The sequence below is a fragment of the Pelodiscus sinensis genome, chromosome 3, assembly GCF_049634645.1.
Source record: "Pelodiscus sinensis isolate JC-2024 chromosome 3, ASM4963464v1, whole genome shotgun sequence".
NCBI lineage: Eukaryota > Metazoa > Chordata > Testudines > Trionychidae > Pelodiscus > Pelodiscus sinensis.
The window spans coordinates 95,310,313-95,330,903 of record NC_134713.1 but is presented as its reverse complement, the minus strand read 5'-3'; the positions used below and the strand labels follow the sequence as shown (position 1 = coordinate 95,330,903).

Sequence of the window (20,591 nt, the reverse complement as noted above, 5' to 3'; positions counted from 1 at the left end):
AAGGAATGAAGTTGCTAAGATCCACAGGCCACTTTCCTGTTCCCAGTTGGCCGTTATTGGCAACATCCCTCAGGCCAATGTGACATCACTCCATCAATAACTCCAAACAGTACATGATGGAGCTTGGCTTTAGGCTGCTTATGGAACATGGCGAAGGTCCAGTCAGTGTTGTAAATTAAAACCCTGTTCATAATAGCATTAGGGAACAACAGGATTGTTAGCATGTCTCTGAGCTCTCTCTGTGCTTACTGGGATGAATGTTTATGCCTGAACATATTAAGATAACATTTGTACTCTCCACAGGAATTTTGCTATAATGCCACTTCTAGAAGAAACAACAGGTTTTCTGTACAGGAAACCTCTCAATCTCTAAAGCATGAAGCAGCCAGAGAGAACAAGTTCTGATCTGTCCCAATAAACGTGTGTTAATGTGCTGCCACACAAGGAAGAGGCTGAGAAATTAAGAATTTGGCCTGATGTGCAGTGGCTGGGTTACCAGGAGCAATCCTACACCCTGAGAACTTATCAGACAGCTATTATTGTTCCTTAGTTTCTTTACATCTGCCAATGGATGTACTTCAAAGGCAGCAAAAAGGAGGCAGGGCCATCACCTGGCACATCAGAGAAGGTAAAGTGCACCATGGGGGGGCGGGCGGACTCATCCCATAGGAAGGAACAGCTATTACACCCCTTACTCATACTAGAGGGCTTGGGAAAAAGAGATATACTGTCCCCAAGGTAGGGATGTGATTTAAAAAGGTACAGTCTTAAGTACGGGACACAGACTGGTAGGAGAAAAGCCAACAAAACCATAAATTACAACCTTGCCACCAACACAAAGGGACACAACTGTCAATCCTTTACTGTTCTGTTTTCCTGACCTGCAGTCACACAGTCTCTTGCAGCTTGTATCTATCAATGGTAAGTGTAAACAGCTGTTATGTTTTTCATCTGTTTATCATCTCTCTTTACTCAATAAACACTATCATAAATGGGATCTGTCTGTGGATTTTAGTGTCACAGTTGTTTGACTAGATTAAAGATCCTCTCCATTCTGGGCAAGAAAAGAAACCATGAAGCACCAGGATGCATCTATCTTAAATTTTAAATGACACAGCCCCATGGTTCTTCAGCCAACAAATCTCTTTCGATAGAATGTGCTGATCCAGGCTAGAGTAGTGCTAAGATAGGACCTAGTGTATCGGTAGTGTTCACAAGTTCTAAACTATGGGCTAAGCATTCAAAATGCTGCACTCCATTTATGCAAGTGTATTTTTAAAGTCACACACAAGAACAGAGGCATGCAATGTATTTTCAAAATGGGTGTTGCACTGTGCACACAGTGTCGCATGACGCACTCAGCACTCTCCAGAAGTGAGAAGTGCATGAACAGATTTACAAGTTCAGATTTAAAAGGGAGACACACTCATGTGCTTAAATATAATAACCTTTCTTACTAATGCATTGTACTTATACACTCATGGTTTTCAATTATTTAGCTTGTATGAAGTTCCCGTCTGTAGTGCATTGAATGAAGATTATAAAACACTAGCATAAGAGATTTTGTAAATACAGTATGCTAACAGATCATTTCTAAAAAGCACAGCTACAGGATGAGATAAAGTGCAAACTTACTCTGTCAAATATTGTTAACTATGCAAGAAATATAAAGTGTCCTGAAGCACTTGCATACAGAGTTTTCAAAATATAATTTTAAGAGTATTCATGACATTTTTGAGCATACACCAGAATATTTTTTAATTATGTGTAGCAATATCTACAGTGAATGTTCGTTCCTCAAGAGTTCTAATTTCAGTTGATTATAACATAATATTTTACTTTTTGTCTTAAATTTGGCAGGTTTGCTGTGAGTCCAGGACTTAATATTTTTTTTAAGCTTGTGCCAAAATGGTTCAGCTTATTTTTTAAGCTTGTGCCAAAATGGTTCAGCTACTTTCAAGAACCAAGGGAGTGAACAAAATATACTTTCCCATTTTACATAAACACACACTTTCCAAAAAAAATTCACCCTGAGGCAGACACCTGGCATGGGAAATTTCAGCCCATACAATTAAAGTCTGGCAAAGTTATAAGTAACTGAAACAGGGTCTTGTAATGGGAAGTGTCAGGCAATCTCAACTGTAAATAGTTCTGTCAGATCTGAGTATATTTTTACACAACCTTAACTCCTCCCCTTCTGCTTATTCATTATTATTAATATAGTACTGCATTTTCTATGAAGCAGCTCTGTTCACTAAAAAGTGAACGAGACAGCCTTGTGTACTGAATTGGTCTGGGATCCAGTGCTACCTTTCTACATTCAGGGACTGATCCAAAACTTATTAAAGACAGTGACAATAGGTTTTGGATCAAGTCCCACACTGCAGAAACAGGGTATGATGAATGAAGCACGTTCCCCTGGAAAACAAAAAAAGCTCATGTGCCACTGGACAGACAACGTGGAGATCCGTAGTCTTTTACTGCCTCTCTTACAGATTTTGCATGTGACCTTGAGCAAGCCACTTAATCTCTATACCACAGTCTCATATTTGTAAAACGAGGATAATACTTCTTGACTTTGCAGGAGTGTTTCAAGGATCAATTCATTAGCTTTTGCAAGATGCTCACCTACTAATGTAATGAGCATTATAGAAAAGTATTCAAAGAAGGAAAAGCAATCCTTATGTACAGCAGTGTTTGAATGGTGTGTAGTGTATAAAGCCGGCATGGAACTATAGGGAAAATAAGATTAAGGCAACTGTCCAGTTTTTCTTGTCCACCTCAGACACTGAATGAAATGTATTCCTGTAAAAAATGTTGAATGTGATTTTATAATAAAATGCTGTAATGCATATGCCCAAAGGCATATAACGGGGCAGGCAAACTTAACTTGTCTTGGCTTGGCTTCTGAGTGCTTTACTTTATAACCTTAACTATTTTAATAGAATTTTAGTAGACTGATACTAATACCTGATAGCTTTACTGTGAATTAGCAATATGGCATGCACATACTCAAAGTTAACCACATTAGTAAGTGCTTGTCTAATGAAAGAAATAAATATAGTTTGGTTTTAATTATTTATTTTAATATTTCTCAGTATACTATATTAGCAAAGAAGCTGTAATAAGGGAGGCAGTGTGACCTTGTGGATAGAGCACTGGATGGCACTCACGAGATGTTGGTTCTAGTCTTGGCTCTGCCACTGGCCTTCAGATTGACCTTTGGCCAGTCACTTCACCTCTCTGTGCCTAAGTGTTGGTCCATTCTACAGTGTTAGGATGATATAAACTGCCTTAATGTCAGTGTACACATTACTGCACTGTTCCTGTCAATGTTAAGTGCCCTACTGCTCCAACATCGTAACTCCACCTCCACAAGACACCTAGGGTGTGTCTAGACTACATGCCTCCTTCGACGGAGGCATGTAGATTAGCCAGATCGGAAGAGGGAAATGAAGCCGCGATTAAAATAATCGCGGCTTCATTTAAATTTAAATGGCTGCCCCGATCTGCCGATCAGCTGTTTGTCGGCAGATCGGGGGAGTCTGGACGCGATGCCCCGACAAAGAAGCCTTTCTTCATCGACACAGGTAAACCTGGTTTCACGAGGCTTACCTGTGTCGATGAAGAAAGGCTTCTTTGTCGGGGCATCGCGTCCAGACTCCCCCGATCTGCCGACAAACAGCTGATCGGCAGATCGGGGCAGCCATTTAAATTTAAATGAAGCCGCGATTATTTTAATCGCGGCTTCATTTCCCTCTTCCGATCTGGCTAATCTACATGCCTCCGTCGAAGGAGGCATGTAGTCTAGACACACCCTTAGGCTTTGTCTACACTGCAGGGTTTTTGCACAAGAAGCCTTTTGCAGAAGAGTTCTTGTGCAAAAGCGCATCCAGACCTCAAAGAGCATCGCAAAAACGATGTGCTTTTGCGCAAGAGAGTGTCCACATTGCATGGATGCTCTTGTGCAAGAAAGCTCTGATGGCGATTCACAGAATGGCCATCAGAGCACCTGTGCTTTTTCCCCGGTAGGGGTTTCTTGTGCAAAACCCCCTGTGGAGTGTCTACACCTGCCTTTTTGCGCAAGAGCTGTAGAGCAAAAAGGAGTTATTCCTCGTGGGGAGAGGAATAACTCTAACAGCAAAAGCCCTCTGTTCTGTCGATTTTCTTGAGCAAAAATGTGCTTGAGGTGTGGACGCTCCACCAGTTTTTGCGGAAAAACAGCTGTTTTTGTGCAAAAATGGTGGGTTTTGCGCAAAAACCTTGTAGTGTAGACATAGCCATAGGGTGTATGCTGGTATATATAGGGTGATGCAGAATCCCTGTAGATATCTTACATCTACTGGCTGTCATTCTTGTCAATTTCATGGCTCCCCCGACAGGAAAGTCAGCTGTGGTTGCTGAGCTGGGTTGCTGCCTGGACTCCACTCCAAGATGGACTGATGTTCTCTGTAAGCTGTTCCCTCAATGTTCCCTGTAAGCTGGGTGTGGCAGCACAGCTTCACAGGTGATTAATCAGCCCCGCCCAGTCAGTCAGCTCCATGCACCAAGCCCTGAGCCTCTGACTGGGCCGTGACGATTAATCACCTGTGTAGCTGTACTGCTGTGCATCTTAGAGGGAACACTAGCTGACAGCCAGAGTCTTGGCTCTGACTACTGCCCAGGCTTTCTCTTCCCTGTGGTGAGCTCTGCTGCCTCCTCCCTGCACCAGGTTCCTGGCTTCCCGCTCCTGTCCTGTTTGCCATCCACGGTCCTTAGCTCTTGGCTCCCCAGTGGGAGTACGGCAGACAGGTCGACTTTGAGTGTGGTTTTCCCTGCCAGGAGCCTGACTGGGCTCACTGCTCCATGCTAGGATTGGGACAGTCACACAAGGCTTCTCAGCAATATGCTGGGAGCATAGCAACTGACTGCACTCTGGATGCGCAATTTTCCACCGGGAGCCTGGCTGCTCTCCGGGGCCTCAGCTCCCCATTGGGAGCATAGCTGTGCCCAGTGGGGAGCTATGTGCTCAAAATCCAATCAAATGCCACATGCCTGGTGAAGGGGAACAGAGCTTCCTGCAGGGAGATCTATGGCCAGTGTTTGCCCTGTTCCAACTGGAGTGTTAAGTGGGGAGAGGCAGCCCAGTAGGAAGCCAGGCAAAGAGCTATGTGGAGTTGACAGCCCTGGCTCTCACTCCCCTGCACTGCCCCTCTCTAGCTGGTGGAAGTGCTCCTGAAGAGCGCACGCATCACTGAACGAAATGCTGGCAGCATGGACACAAATCACCACAATTATTACTACAGTGGTTGTAAGTCAACCTAATCTAGGTTACCTTCAGTTTACATAGTAAACATGCCCTAAGTTTCCCCATCTGTAAAAGGGGAGTTATGATTCTGACCTTCTTTGTCTATATGGCAGCGTTATTTTGTAATAATGTCAAAGAGCACATCTACACTACAGGCTGTTATTTCAAAATAATGTCGAGCTGGAAGACTTCTTACACTGACTCCTGTAACCCTCATTTTATGAGGAGTAAGGGAAGTCAGAGGAAGAGTGTTCTTTCTTTGACTTCCTGCTGGGTAGACAGTGCCAAAAGTCGAATTAAGCCATTTCGACTTCAGCTACGCAATTGACATAGCTGAAGTTGCGTAGCTTATTCCAACTTTAGCCCTGCTGTGTAGACGTACCCTTTGAGATCTATGGATGAAGAACTAGGCACTATTATTATTAGGTGACAGTAATACAAGACCTCAGCCCCATTCTGCTGTTAAATCTTTGCTGAGAGAGAGGAAAAGGAACTGTCTTTTTTTAGTGTGAATTACAAAGGTTTTGATATCAAACACAGCAGTTTAGGACATTCAAAGATATATACTTGATTGTTGTGTCTTTTTTCATTCCTACAATGATACATATATCAGCTTGACAAAATAATTTGGTTATGGTAAAATGTCCACCCTGAAATACAGTAAAACTCCGATGGTCTGGCATCTGACGGTCCGGCACTCCTGATGGTCCGGCACCATCAAGAACCCGGAAGTGCTCCGGGCAGCCGGACCATTGGAGCTGCTCTGCCCCCAGCTTCCCCGATTCAGCCACTGCTAAAACTGACCAGCGCTGAATCCAGGAAGCAGGGGGCAGAACAGCTGGAGTGCTGCCACGTAGGTCCAGTAGCTCTGCCCCTCGGGGCTGCGGGACCAACCCGGCAGCACCCCAGCTGTCCCGGATTCAGCCGCTGCTGAAATTGACCAGCGGCTGACTCCAGGAAGCCCAAGACAGAGCTGCTCTGCCTCTGGCTTTCTGGAGTCAGCCGCTGATCAGTTTCTGCAGCGGCTGACTTGGGGACACCTGGGGCAGAGAAGCTGGGGTGCTGCCGGGTTGGTCCAGTAGCGCCGAAGAGCAGCGCTGCGGGACCAACCCATCAGCACCACAGCTGCTCTGCCCCAGGCGTCTCCAAGAGCAGCTGGGGTGCTGCCGGGTTGGTCTCGCGGCGCCAAGGGTAGGCGCTACCGGACCAACCTGGCAGCACTCCAGCTGCTCTGCTGCAGGCGTCCCCGATTCAGCCGCTGCTGAAACTGACCAGCAGCGGCTGAATCAGGGACGCCTGGGGCAGAGCCAAACTATCGGAAGGGGGGGGCTATGAGGGGGTCTGGGGTAGCATCCCCCTACCCCACCCTAGACCCCCTCATACCTCCCCCCTTCTGATAGTCCGGCATACCTGATAATCCGGCACCCCCTGGGTCCTAAAGGTGCCGGATTATCGGAAATTTACTGTACATATTCTTTCAAAAAAAATGTTCACGATTATTTCCATAATCAAATATTTTTCTAGACACATTAAGAGAAGTATAAAAATTCATTTTCACCTCAGTTTGGTTAAGAAATTACCTATGTTTTCACACATCTAAACTGATGGGATGAAACACAAAAGTTTTTCACCTGGATGAAGATCTGTACCTGGTTGACTATTCAGGCCAGGGAGAGATTCCTGTAGCTGGTAGGTTGATGATGATGAAGAGGTGCCATCAGCTGTGTTGTTTGAGGTCATATACGCTCCATATGTTGATGCTGAATAATACTGTGCATATTGGTTTTGGCCAAAAGCTGTGTAGGATGGATAATCCTAGAAAAAGTAGAGGCAATTTATTAAGTGAATTAATTTCTTTATCATGTACTTTTAAATAAAAAGCTTGATCAAATTGTCTCATGAAGATTGCAGTATGTGGTTACATATTAAAGTAAAGGTTGAACCTTTTTAATCTGGCACCTGCGGGTCTTGACCAGTGCCAAATCAGAAAATTTGCCAAATCACGGGAGGCCAATATTGTAGTGAATGTGTGTCTATTTTTATTTCACTAAGGCGAATAAATGGAACAACACTTGTCATGCTGCTTAATAATATAGGACTGTATTGATATACCCTATGTAAACCTATGCCTAGCCAAGGCTTATCAGTTGTCTTCATAACAAAGTGTTAGTGTTGTTCACGCTCTTACTGTACTGGCACAAGGAAACAAGCAGATAAAGCATAACAAAACTTGCTTACACCTAGCTGCATTACTAGCATTTCCATTGCTTGCTGGTCTGTTAGAAGGCAGTTAGGGATAATTTGCCAAGACTGGCAGCTGTAAACAAACTTTATGGGACAGCAGGAAACTTGACCACACCCACGATAAGCAGACATCCAGCTAATTAAAATCATGTCAGACCACAGATGTTGCCTCACCAGGCAGTGCTGGACTATTGAGGTTCCACATGTACATTGCTGTCCTATCAAACTCTGAATCATAATAATCTTGTTTTAACCTAAATTGGTCAAATTATGCAATTGCCTGATTACTTACAATGTTATCTTTTTCTGTTGCATATATAAAAGTTTTGATATTCATACCTGCTGTGAACTACTGAAGTTTGTAGAACTGGAAACTGAATTGTTTGCATAAATAGTAGATGAGGGTGTAAAACTAGAACCTGAAGATAAAGGAAATAATGTATTATAAGAACCTATTTGTGTATCGAAAAGAAAATCTTTCACATTATAATACACACAAATCAGAAGTACAAATAATTGTGATCCTGACTTTAAATTATAAAACATTATAATGAACGCTCAACAGAAATAGAAAAGTGCTTCTAAATTTACTTTGTCCTTTTTATATTGTTTAAATAAACTTGATTAACAAAACTACATAGTTTCCAAGAAAACCTTGTCACACTTACTACAGTGCTTCATCTACTCCCTTTTAGTTTTTTTTCTTGTTCTTTTTCTTGCTATGTGTATTCATTGCTTAGTTCGCCTTCACTTGCAGTCATCTAGTCTTAGTCTCAGCACAAAACAATGCAAATCCCTTCTCCCTCTCAAGTAAAAGGTGGTTTTTAGCTAAGGATTTTTCACATCCTAGATTAATACCCTTTCCACTGGGTTAAGGACTGAAGGAAGTAAGTCTCCTTTCCCCACTGTTTTGCATAAGCTTGCCTATTGGCAGGCAAGCTAGTTAGGAGGAGGAACACCTACCTTCCCCGGTTTCTGTATCACTCTGGGGCTTAGGAAGCTACATGCTTGGAATGGGACTGCAGTGTACATGCTCAGAGGCAGAAACCTAGATGCCAAAGGAACTTTTACTGCAACAAAAAATTAAGTGCCAAATGAGTTTAGGCACCTACCATGTGTAGTGGCAGCTGAGAGAGCATTTTGTGAAGTCTATTAGCACTTGACTCTAGGATTTAGGCAAGGTCCCTAAGTCCTTTTGTGAATTTAGGCCGGGGTGGATAATAAGCAGCCAGTGGGTCAGATGCAGTTTGCCAGGGATAGCCCTGGGCAGGTGGCCAGACTATTTACCTGTGTGTCTGAAGGAATAACTGTGGCTCCTTGTAGCTCCTACTATGTGCGGTTTGCCATCCCCAGCCAATGGGAGCCGCAGGAAGTGGAGGCCCTGCCCTATGCCATTTCCCACAGTCCCCATTAGCCAGGAACTGTGAACTGTGAGAGTACCTTTGGACAGTCAAGTAAATAAAGCGTCCGGCAGCCCGCCAGGAACTAACCCTGGTGAACTGTATCCAGCCCATGAGGCTGCTTATTGCCCACCCCAATCTAGCTCCTATTGATTTCAGTGGGAATTAAGTGACTAACCTAAGCTTTTGAAAATCCCACTAGATGCCTATCTACATCTTTAAGTCCTTAAATAATTTTGAAAAATCTGACCCTGAGCATTTTTGTGACTGTTTCTTACAAAGAAATGCATACCATAACACTACATTAAAGAGAATACCTTGCATGAAGTCGCATGATAAGCAGCCTGCGCACCACATTTTAATAATTTTACAGCAATACGGGTGCCTAAATACCTTTGAACATCTGAACTTAAAGGCCTGCCAGCCTTCAGATATTTCTACTCACACTGAGTGGTACCTCACTTGTGAGCAGTGCCATTTAAATGTAAGGGGGGAAATGACAATGAGGGTTACTGACCTGGCATTTGGTAAGAATACGGTGTTTGGCCTGGCTGTGGTGTGGAAAAACCCGGACTATAACTCAAGCACCCACTTTGCAGTGGTGACTGCGTTTGCGAAAGCCCGCTTTCCGTCTTGATGCCTGGCAACATTACACCCAAATCTGTGTGAGAAATTAATTTTGAACTGATTCTATAAAATATTTTCTTGCAGTGGGGAAAAAAGTAAAGAATGCTCATGCTGATAATTAATCTTACTTCTAGCTAAGAAGGAATTACAATTAGAGGTAAAAATACCGTAAGTAGGTAAGCTGTAAGGCTGTCCAGTCTGTGAGTAGGCTGTATAGACTGCTGGCTGTTGCATTCCTGAATACTGGGTCTGTCCGGAATAGGCAGACATTGTTTGAGCTGCTGGTGTAGAAAGAATGTGTGGATAGGGCCTAAATATTAGGGAAAATAGCATTACTGTGGCAACAAATACTTTGCATGTTGATTCAAGTAATAAAATAAAAAGTCTATAAGCAGTTTTCTTAGTCAAAAACTAACTCTTCTCAAATCCAATCTAACCTTACTGAAGTAAATGAAGAAACTCTCTGAGTCATATTCTCTTGTGCAGTGTGGATGTTCTATACAGTATCACCAGCATGATATAACCTTAAAGCTGCTGTATCCAACCCCAGGTGGAACATCCCAGTGCCAACATAGTTCTATAGTGACTCCTCCATCTCCTTCCCCCTTTTGGAGCAATGAGCTTCTGGCATAAGTCAATCAGTGATGCCCTCAAGCTGCTCTAACCTAATAAGGGGGAACTGGCTTAAACACAGTGGCAGCAGGATCAGGGAAGTACCTTCATGAGTGCCAAGATACACAAACTTGTACTGTGTGCAGTTCAGCTGTAGCTGAGTACTTGGTCCTCTGATTTCAATGGGAGATGGACTATATATGAGCCTATATAGAGAGGCATTAAAAATGCCTGAGGTAATACTTTAACAACAAGAAGGGCTTTCACCATTTGGGAAATTTGGGTTACAGAAAAAATGGAAATAAAAGTGATCTTTTGTTTATGAACACTGAAGTTTTATAAGAAGAGTGAATAAAACTAAGTTTAAAAATTTTATCTTCCAGAGTTGTAAAAATGTATTCAGAAATATTTGTCTTGGAATGTTTAATAAGTCAAATAAGATTTTATGGACTAAGAGTGATCAAACACACTCTGAAGAATTATTGTAACTGAAACCTGGCCATTAAAAGCCATGACTAAATAACAAATGCTAATTTCTTTTCCTTTTTTTTTTTAAATAATTACTTCAGCACAGTTGGCAGCAGCTGCTATCAGAAAAAGATTACATTTTAATTTAGATGCCAAAAATTATTACAGTAAAACAAAAATTCAATAAGACTTTGTAATATATTTGGACAAGAATATCTGATGCACTGCAAGCCAAATCTTATAAGTGAAATAAGACTACACTTAGTTCATTGTTGTTTGCAGAATTGTTGTAACTGACTGAAGAAGTGCCCTGTATAAGGTTGAAAGCTTGTCTCTTTCACCAACAAAAGTTTGTGTAATAAAAGATCTCACCTCATTCACCTGGTCTCGCTAATATGTATAATTGTAGCTGTGCTGGTCCCAGGATATTAAAGAATCTCTCTAATATGCGTAGTTTAGAAATCAGACATTTACTTGTCATCTTATTACATATTTGTTATATCACCATGTGAATGCAAACTTACTGTAACAAAGAAGCTTTAGAAAACATAACTTTCTAATGCTTCAGTGTTTTGTTTTAAAAACATAATGCCAAATTCTCAAACATAGCCTCCTGCTTGGCTCTGTCAAGTATTCAGGAGCAAACAAACTTCACATTGCAATCAGAAATATGTATGCAGAAAACAGAGTACCTCGTGCAAATGGGGTACTTCCATTAGCCACAGCATTGATAACTCTAGTGATTTTATATCAAATCTCACAATATTTCGTGTTTTATCAAAGTCCAAAGCTCTCTGAAGTCATGTGACTACATGAGAGTCTTAATTTTAAATGGGTGAAAGGAGTGTCTAGTCCTAACAGTTAGAAAAAAATCTTGAAACATGACCTCTACTGGTTTAAGAACCAGGAAGTAAATAATAACATTTCAACCAACCTTTGCAGGATCTGATTGATGATTTTTTGAATGTTGGCATCACTGACTATGCGATATCTATGTACAGAAAGTTCTCCTTGTTTAAGGCACTCGTACTTATGCATTTGAGAACTCATTTTGCACCTGCAATTGTATTTTTTCCTAATCAAGCGCTTGTTTCCATGTGCTTGAGCAAATTCTGTCAGCACAGCTTAGATGCCTATGTTTGAGAATTTGAGCACTGGGATTCAATCTTGCCCTTCCATCTGTGTGCAAAATCTATTATATACATTGTACAACAACACATAACTGCACATCTAAGAACCAGACCAAGGTCTTCGCCAACTGTGTGAGAGAAAGAAATTAGAGTAATGAAGCTAATGGGGATCAGTATCAAATCTTAATTTTTTAGCTATACAGTATAGCCATTTGTTAGTACTTTTATTTATTTATCATGCATTAACATTTGTTGGAAATTTTGGACAACACAATTGCCTGAAGTCTTGGTCATTCACTATGATAGACTAGAAAAGACGTGGGCACTAACTTGGAGGGATAGATCTGCGGAGAGTACTGATGGGCTGATCTTGGACTGTAGCCACTACTTGTTATTACTGCAAAACAAAAAACAAGAGTGCCATATTTAATGAAAACAAAAAATAGATTTAATTCACATACCAAAAACTTTGCAGTGTTAATGAATGCTAAAGTATTTACATTTGTAGAGCATTTAACTAAAATGGGATAACCTTTCATCAAGGCTTAACTACTATAGTTTTAATATGCAAACTGAAAATACTGCAGTAAATTCCCAAGTAGCTCATGTTGTAAAAATGATCATCACCCAGTAACAGCATGCAGCATATTTTAAATTTGATTTATAATTTTGGCATATATTTTAGAGGCCTACAATTCACACATAATATTTGATCCACAAGCCAGAAGCGAACATTTAGGAAAAGTTCCTATAATGCATTACAAAACTGCTATTTTAAGAAGCTTGTGATCTAATGGATAATATTATATAGACTTGAAAAAAATATAAAATTAGCTTTAAAAGCTTGACACTTGCAAGTTGAATTACAATTTGGAATTCGCAAAATATGTTTTATCTCATGTTTGAATTTCTTAGTGAATTTTGCAGTCATGAAAGAGATCAAATTAATAGTCTGAGGAAACAAATTCAAGTATTTATTCTCAGATCAGTTAGAGCAAGACATTGGTGGTATTTTTAACTAAAATGTAAGTAAAACAAATCCCAGTTCAATTGCCATCAACCTTTTATTTGGCTATACTATTAGCAGCTGTATTCTTCCGAAAAAGCTTACAGAATGATAGTCATATCCTATTAAAATTTCAATCAAAAGCAGCACCCAAATTGGACTATTTCCAAGAATTTGGACGTTTCACTTTCCTTTAACCATCTGTCTTGACTAAGACAGATGTATTCCAAATATATGTACTCTAAAGTGTTGAACCAATCCCTTCAGAGCAAATCCATATTGAGCAAATATACAGAGTGTCTTTATTAGACCATCTGCTGTTCATTCAATGTTCAAAAGATTAAAGTAGTACACAACGAAGGACTGGAATTTCTGTAGTCTAATCAATCATAGTTGTACTTCAAAGTATACCCTTCCTGAGTTGTTCATAATGGTTCTGCAAACCAACTTTTAGAACTGTATAAGTGACAAATAGGTTCGGGTGCCTATATGAAATGTGATACATTTCTAGATCGAAGTCTAATGCGTGCCTTCAAGACCTATTGCTCTGAACACATGCAGAACTTAATAGTTCTTAAGCTATTGTAGAACGTTTAGGAAAATGTAGTAGAAGAAAAAGAATTAATTCCCCTTAAATGTGTTTTAGGTTAGCTTAAAAATTAGGAAATATTGGGTAATAATTTTTAGATCCTGTGCTATCAATTTTAATTTGTAAGTTGCAGCATATATCAAAGCAAACTATTGGTAAAACTATAAAGGATTCTCTCTTATTTGCAAAACTCCTGGAGGATAATGACTCTTGCCTGCAACACCTTAGTCTTCTTTCTGAAGACAAAACAGTTACACAAGGCGATCTTGGAGATTCTCAGGTCAATGAACTTGAATGTTCCATTAATTGCATCTGCTGTTTTTTGACCAGTAAATATCATGCCATTTCCTTGTCTGTTATTTACTGAGCTTTTTGATGAGAACTGGGAGATCAGCTAATTGATCAAATTTGAAAAATGAAACAGGTTATTTATTGTACTACTGTAATTGGTACAAAGTAAATTTCAGAACAGTTACACTGGATGAACTATTCAAATAACTCTCAGTGAAATTAATGTTGTACAGAAAAATGGATGCTGTACTTAAACACCTCTGCAAATCAATCTCTACTTAGAGCATTCAGAAGAACTTAAAATATTATTGAATGTGTCTTTTCATATTCTTTACATTTCACCTTAATGACTGTAAAAGAGTATTCTTCTAGTAATTTTCCTTATTGCATTGACCTCAGCTGGTCTGTTTTGGGATAGAAAAAAATATAGATGCCCTGACAGAATTACATGTACATCTTTTGTTTACATATAATATTAGATCACATCTCTGAATATCCTGAAGACATTGAATCATGCCAGGGGATGGGGAATGTCTGGATGCCAGGGTGAGGGAGCTAGATGGGTTCAGAAGCCGGAAGTGAGAAACTGGGAATGGCTGAACAGGGAGACTGGAATTGGGAGTCAGAGGAGACAGGGATAAGGAAACTAGAGGGGTAAGACTAGGACTTCTGGGTATCCTGAGGGAGTCTAGGACTGACTAGATGAAAGCAATAGGGCTGGGACATGGACTCAGGGGAGGGGACAAGACAGGACAGGCACAGGTTGGAGTGGATAGGAGAAAAGGGGTCATACTTGAGGGTCCCAGGTAAGAGAGTCTCAAATGGAACCTCAAGGTTCCTGAATATCAACCTCTCTCTGCAGTCAGCAAATATCTATGAAATCCACTCCACTGGCAAAGTGTCTCATCCCTCTCTAGTGTTATCCCCACAGGGAATGACAACCTACAACTGCTATCAATTATTCTATTAGCTCAAGTGGCAGAGATCTGTATGCAGGAGCTTAGGATTCCACCATGTTCATGATTCAGGTAGGTGTAAATATGATGACATGAAATGGACACAATAAGTTAAGAACATTATTAATGTTTCAAATCCAAACATTGAACAAGTAGGAAATGCCAGAGTTGAAGTTGCCTGCACAATTTTAATTCAGCCTCCTCATGTACGTGCATTACAATGCAGTGCTTATTTACACCATCACATATTTTTTCCCCAAAGGACCTCTGCCTCAGATGGTGCACAGGATGGATTACCTGGGAGGATGAACCTGGAATGTGTAGTGATGGAGATTGTTGTGCACAGGACCCGATTCTTTTGTGGCAGAAGTTGGAAGATATGGAGTAAGTCAGGGGATTATGGAAGATCTCTGGGTTAACATAACTGACTGCTGATATGGAGAATTAGATTCTGCTCCTGACTTGGCCAAAGCGTGACACCGAGCAGGTCAACAAACCAAACTTTTCCATATGCGGTCACTATTTGTGCATCCTTCAATGTCTGGGTGCATGATTTAAAGATGTGTTGAATAATTGCTCCTGCAAATGAGGTTAAGGGGAGCTACACTTTCAACCTTGTGACATGGCATTCCATATGCTTTATGAAAATATGGATATGATACACATTTCATAACCAAGGTGTTTGCTTTATGTCAGGTCATTAATGTGAGATATCATTGGAAAGGTTATGATTTACTCAATATGATTATCCTATTTGTAGGCTTGCATCAACTAACTCTGTTTCTGGAGTTAAGAATTTCTCTAAGAAGATTGGTGGTGATTGGGCACCTAACATAGTGAATGCCAGTGAAAATGGGGTAGGTTCAGAAGCTAAAATAGGAAAAGAAAAAGCTAAAATATACTTAGACAAGTTAGATGTCTTCAAATCATCAGGGCCTGATTAAATGCATTCTAGAATACTCAAGGTGCTGACTAAGGAGATATCTGAGCTACTAGCTATTATCTTTGAAAAGTCATAGAAGGGTTCCAGAAGACTGGAAAAGGGCAAATACAGTGCCCATATATAAAAAGAGAAATAAGGAAAACCCAGGGAATTACAGACCAGTCAGCTTAACTCCAGTACCAGGAAAGATAATGGAGGAAATAAGTAAGGAATCCATTCACAAACACTTAAAAGTTACAGTAAAACTCCGGCATCCAGTGGCCTGGCACTCCCAATAGTCCAGCACCAACTGGAACCCGGAATTGTCCAGCTGACTGGAGCACTTGGAGCTGCTGAGAGTCCCATGGGTGCTCACAGCTGGGAAAGGGAAGGGGATTATACTCCTGTGACGGGTCTACCGGGACCCGCACTGCGTCTGGCCGGGGGGGGGGAGAGGGGGAACGGCGCAGCAAGGGGCAAACCCTCCACCGTTTTTCAGGAAGGCGGGGGAAGAGCCATGCAGCCACCGGCGACAGGCCAGCTGGGGAAACCCAGCCGCCGGCCTGCAAGCGGCAGAGGAGGAGAGGGGGCAAGAGCTAAGTCCCCGAACTTGCCCCATTCCGGCTGCGCTCGGCCCTGTGCCACCACCGAGAGTTTCTGGGAGGGGAGCGGGCTCCCCACTCCCCAGACTGCAATAGTTATCACCGAGCAGGGGGATGAGGGGTGGCGCTGCGGGACCAACCTGGCAGCACCCCAGCTGCTCTTCTCCTCCACTTCCCCAAGTCCACTACTGTGATGAGTACTTCTGAATACTCCAGCATATCTGATAATCTGGCACCACTTAGGTCCCAAAGGTGCCGGATTATCAGAAGCCTACTGTAATAAGGTTGTAAGAAGCAGTCAGAATAGATTTGTAAAGAACAAATCATGTCAAACCAACATGTTATTCTACCAAAACTATCAAGCCTTGTGGATAAGGGGGAAGCAGTAGATGTAGTATATGCAGACTTTAGTAATGCATTTGATAAAGTCTCACATGACCTCATTATTTACAAACTCAAGGAAATGCAACCTAGGTGAAGCTACTGTATGGTGGGAGCAAAACTGGTTGCAAAACCATTCCCAGAGAGCAGTTATCAATGGTTTGTAGTCATGTTGGACTGGAATAACAAGTGTGGTTCTGCAGAAAGCAGTTTTGGGACAAGTTCTATTCAATATTTTCATTGATGATTTAGATAATGACAGAGAGTACACTTATAAAGTTTGTGAATGATACCAAGATGGGAGGGATTGCAAGTGCTTTGGAATACAAGACTATATAGACAAACTGGGGAAATGGTCTGAGGTAAATAGGAAGAAATTCAACAAGGACAAACACAAAGTACTCCACTTAGAAAGGAACAATCAGTTGCACACACAAAAAATGGTAAAGGACTGCCTAGGAAGGGAGTGCTGCAGAAATTGCTCTACAAGTCATTATGGACCACAAACTAAATATGAGTCAACAATGTAACACTGTGGTAAAAAACCCAAACATTGTTCAGAGACGCTTTAACAGGAGTGTTATAAGGAAGATATGATAAATATGGACAAATTTGAGAAGGTCCAGAGAAATGCAACAAAAATGATTAAAGGTATAGAAAATATGAGCTATGAGGGAAGATTGAAAGAATTGGGATTGTTTAGTCTGGAAAAGACATGACAGAGGGGACTTGATGACAGCTTTCAGGTATCTGAAAGGTTGTTACAAAGGGAAGGAAGAAAAATTATCCACCTTAAATTATTCACCCATACTGATGATAGGACAAAAAAGGCAATGGGATTAAATTTCAGCAAGGAAGATTTAGGTTGGATATTAGGAAAACCTTCCTGTTTGGGGGGGAGGGGAGGTGTGTTAACACTGGAAGGTTGTGGAATCACCATCATTGGAGATTTTTAAGAGCAGATTAAACCTGTCAGGGATTGTCTAAATCAGGGGTAGGCATGAGAAGCAAAAAACCCAACCCTAACTGACTTGCTATTGACTGAGAAGGAGAAAGACTTTCCTCAGGTTCCCTTTGCAAACCAGGGATGTTAAATTTAGTGTGATGAACTAATTAACTAGTTGATGGATTTTTCCATCAACTAGTTGAATACTCAATAAAAAGGGGGGCCACAGCAGGGTTAGCTCCCACCAAGGAGCTAATCCCACTGCTGCTCTGCCTTTTAAATGTATTAAGAGCTTGTTGGCTCTTAATACATTTAAATGGCTAAAGTGCAGCAGGAGGTACCGGATAGCTGATTCCTGGCTCATGCCCAGTCCTGCCCGCTGCACACCAGCCTTTTAAACGTATTAAGAGCTGACAGTGATTTTATGCATACTCCTTTGCATGCGTACTTTCTGATCCGCTCTCCTTTGCTACCTCTTCCATTAACCCTACTGACTCCATCCCATCTCTTGCTCTCTGTTGAGTCAACGCTTGTTCCTTCCTTCACCTCTCCCTCTCGTGATTTTTCCTCTTTCAATACAATACACATTAATGTTTTCCACCTTAAAAAAAACCCCTCACCTCTTTATTCACCATCTCATCTCCTTGACAGCTCTACGTTCATGTAACATACTGTCCGTAATCATTGTCTGGAGTTTCTCCCCAATCTGGCATCTGCCCTTTGTGCTACACTGAAATCACTCTCAACAAAGTTTATTAATTCCCTCTCCCTGGCCAAATGTATTAAAAGCTGATAGCTCTTAATATATTTAAAAGGTTGGTGCACAGCATAGGGACCCAGCATGAGCCGGGAATCAGCTGTCCCAGCTTGTGCTGGGTCCCCCTGCTGAACTTCTGATTTGTAAATGTATTAAGAGCTATCAGGCTTTTAATACATTTAAAAAAGTAGAGGTGCAGTGTCTAGGACTGAGTGTGAGCCAGGATTTCCTGCTACTCCGGATTCCACCCCCCCCAGTGGAGACAGTGCTGGGGGAACCAGCACTGACTTCTGCTCCATCCTCCTTGCTGCCTCTTCTTTTGCTTATAGGATAGTCAACTAGTCACTTACATCCTTATTGCACACCAGAGCCTTGGGAGGCCTAGGCTAGTAGATTTTGTGTGTAGGGGGTTGATGGCGGAGCTGGAGCACCAGCATGGCCTCTCCAATGCTGGGGGGTAACCCCAAACCTCAGGAGAAGTACCCGGAAAAGCCTGGGGCTGCATCCCGACTACAGGCCTTAGGTTCCCCACCCCTGGTCTAGATAGCATTTGGGCCTCCTAGGAGTTCAGGGGACTGGACCTGATGACTTTGAGGTTCCTTCCAGTTCAATTATTCTATGAATATGGACTGTAGATTTATATTACATTCTGGGTGAAGCCTGCTACCTGTCCTTCAAAATACAAAAGGACAATACTGATGGCCCATTAGCAATAGACTATGGACTGTAAAATGTTTAGTCCTCTTGCAAAGATGCCTACACAGACGTATGACCATGTCAACTAATATTGAAACCCATCTTGAATGCTGTACTTTTCCATGTAAGGATTTCCCACCTTATGGGAATTATATACAAGGCAGGAAAAGAAAACAATGATTGGCTTCAGATTGTTTTCCCTCTGCCTCCCCATTTCAAAAGAGATATTTGAAAACACCTGGAAACAAAAGGACTGTGACTGAAGTGGGGAGAGGGGAAGAAATGCTAGACCCAGGCCAAGAGACACTTGGAGATGAACTTCATTTAATTTTGGGTTGGTACCCTATAGGAGAGGTGAACATGTAGGGACTGGAGTAAATCCCTGAAGCCGAATCCTCCCAGAGCTGACCTTAGTGTCTGTATCTGCAGCTGAATGTGGCCCTAGCACATGGGTTTTTCTAGAGGAGACTGGAGAGCCTGATTCAATAAGACCAGCTAAAAAAGGGTCTAGGCCAATAGAGAAAGGGGGCTCTGTAGTGTCTAAGCACTGCAGGTGACACCCCATGGGTCCTGAACCATCACAAACTGATAAAGAGCTATAAAATGCTAAAAACTTTAAATTATCAGGACTTAGCTTTCTCTACTTGGACACTCAAAAAGATGATCTCCTTGGCTCAGAGTCTCAAAGTTATTTAGTCTCCTAACTGATTCAATGGAAATTAGGAGCTTACATGCCATTAAGGATCAGTACCTGTGTGCCTCAACCATCTGTAAAATGGTGATACCACCATCAAATTAGGTATGAAATAAATACATTTATTTTTGTGAGTTTTTTTTTACAGTGATGAGCACCCTAGAATTATTAATTTCTTCATAGACTTTTCTGTCTTCATAGAGGGGTTTGAACAGTATGCAGTAAATAAAACCTGAGGCCATGTATTGAGTAACAAGCAGTGAGGAAAACACAAAACACTGAATAGCTGCTCATTAAGTCAGCAGTACCCATTCTGTGCCCTGAATGAGGCAGAGGGTCCAGTGGAAAAACTAGTATGTGATCTTTGAATTAAAGAATACATCATAATGCCTAAGCACTAAGGGGGCAAACAGATTATGCAGACAACCTTAATTTTCCATTTACTAATTTTTGAATGTGGATTTTGCAGCCATAATAATATTCTAACAAAGTTTTTTGTGTATAATAAATATTTACTGAAAAGTGATGAAACTAGAAAGCCTAGAAGTTGCTTGCTGCTCCGTTAAAATTGTTATTAATTCTCAAATTCACCTAATTTAAACACAAAAATGTATGCTGAACTAACACTGCAGTCAAGGCAAATTTATCAAAGAAAAAAATTCAGAGTTAAAAACTCTCTCAGTGTCTTGTAGCTTCATGTATCTAGTACATTGTAATTGCCCAATATAGTCCATTACCATATCCCAGAGTTTCCTGAACTTCATACAGTATTAAATACCAAAACCATATTCTTCATAGCTATACCATTATATGTAGAAATGGTGAACAATTGATTTGTCTCCACAGTTAACCTGGAGAGACAAATATTTTCCTCAGTGGTAACGTGATAGTGTGTTGTACAATCCTCTGAGGCTGTGTCTACATTGGCACCCCTTTCCGGAAAAGGGATGCTAATGAGACCAGTCGAAATTGCAAATGCCGTG

The 20,591-nt window shown here is 41.3% G+C and overlaps 1 protein-coding gene across 23 annotated transcripts in view; it reads right to left on the bottom strand.

The window, feature by feature from the left end:
* Window positions 1-20,591, bottom strand: part of EYA4 (EYA transcriptional coactivator and phosphatase 4) — a 209,374-nt gene that overhangs the window by 41,688 nt on the left and 147,095 nt on the right. For 16 of the 23 annotated variants that reach the window (XM_075924211.1, XM_075924213.1, XM_075924198.1 and 13 more), the window contains 5 exons: window positions 12,099-12,165; window positions 9,726-9,868; window positions 9,449-9,592; window positions 7,871-7,950; window positions 6,919-7,102 (listed from right to left, as the gene is read on the bottom strand). In XM_075924211.1, the coding sequence (XP_075780326.1) occupies window positions 6,919-7,102; window positions 7,871-7,950; window positions 9,449-9,592; window positions 9,726-9,868; window positions 12,099-12,165 (618 nt within the window). The remainder of the gene's footprint in view (window positions 1-6,918; window positions 7,103-7,870; window positions 7,951-9,448; window positions 9,593-9,725; window positions 9,869-12,098; window positions 12,166-20,591) is intronic. The other 7 variants (XM_075924215.1, XM_075924210.1, XM_075924201.1 and 4 more) reach the window with 2 other exon arrangements.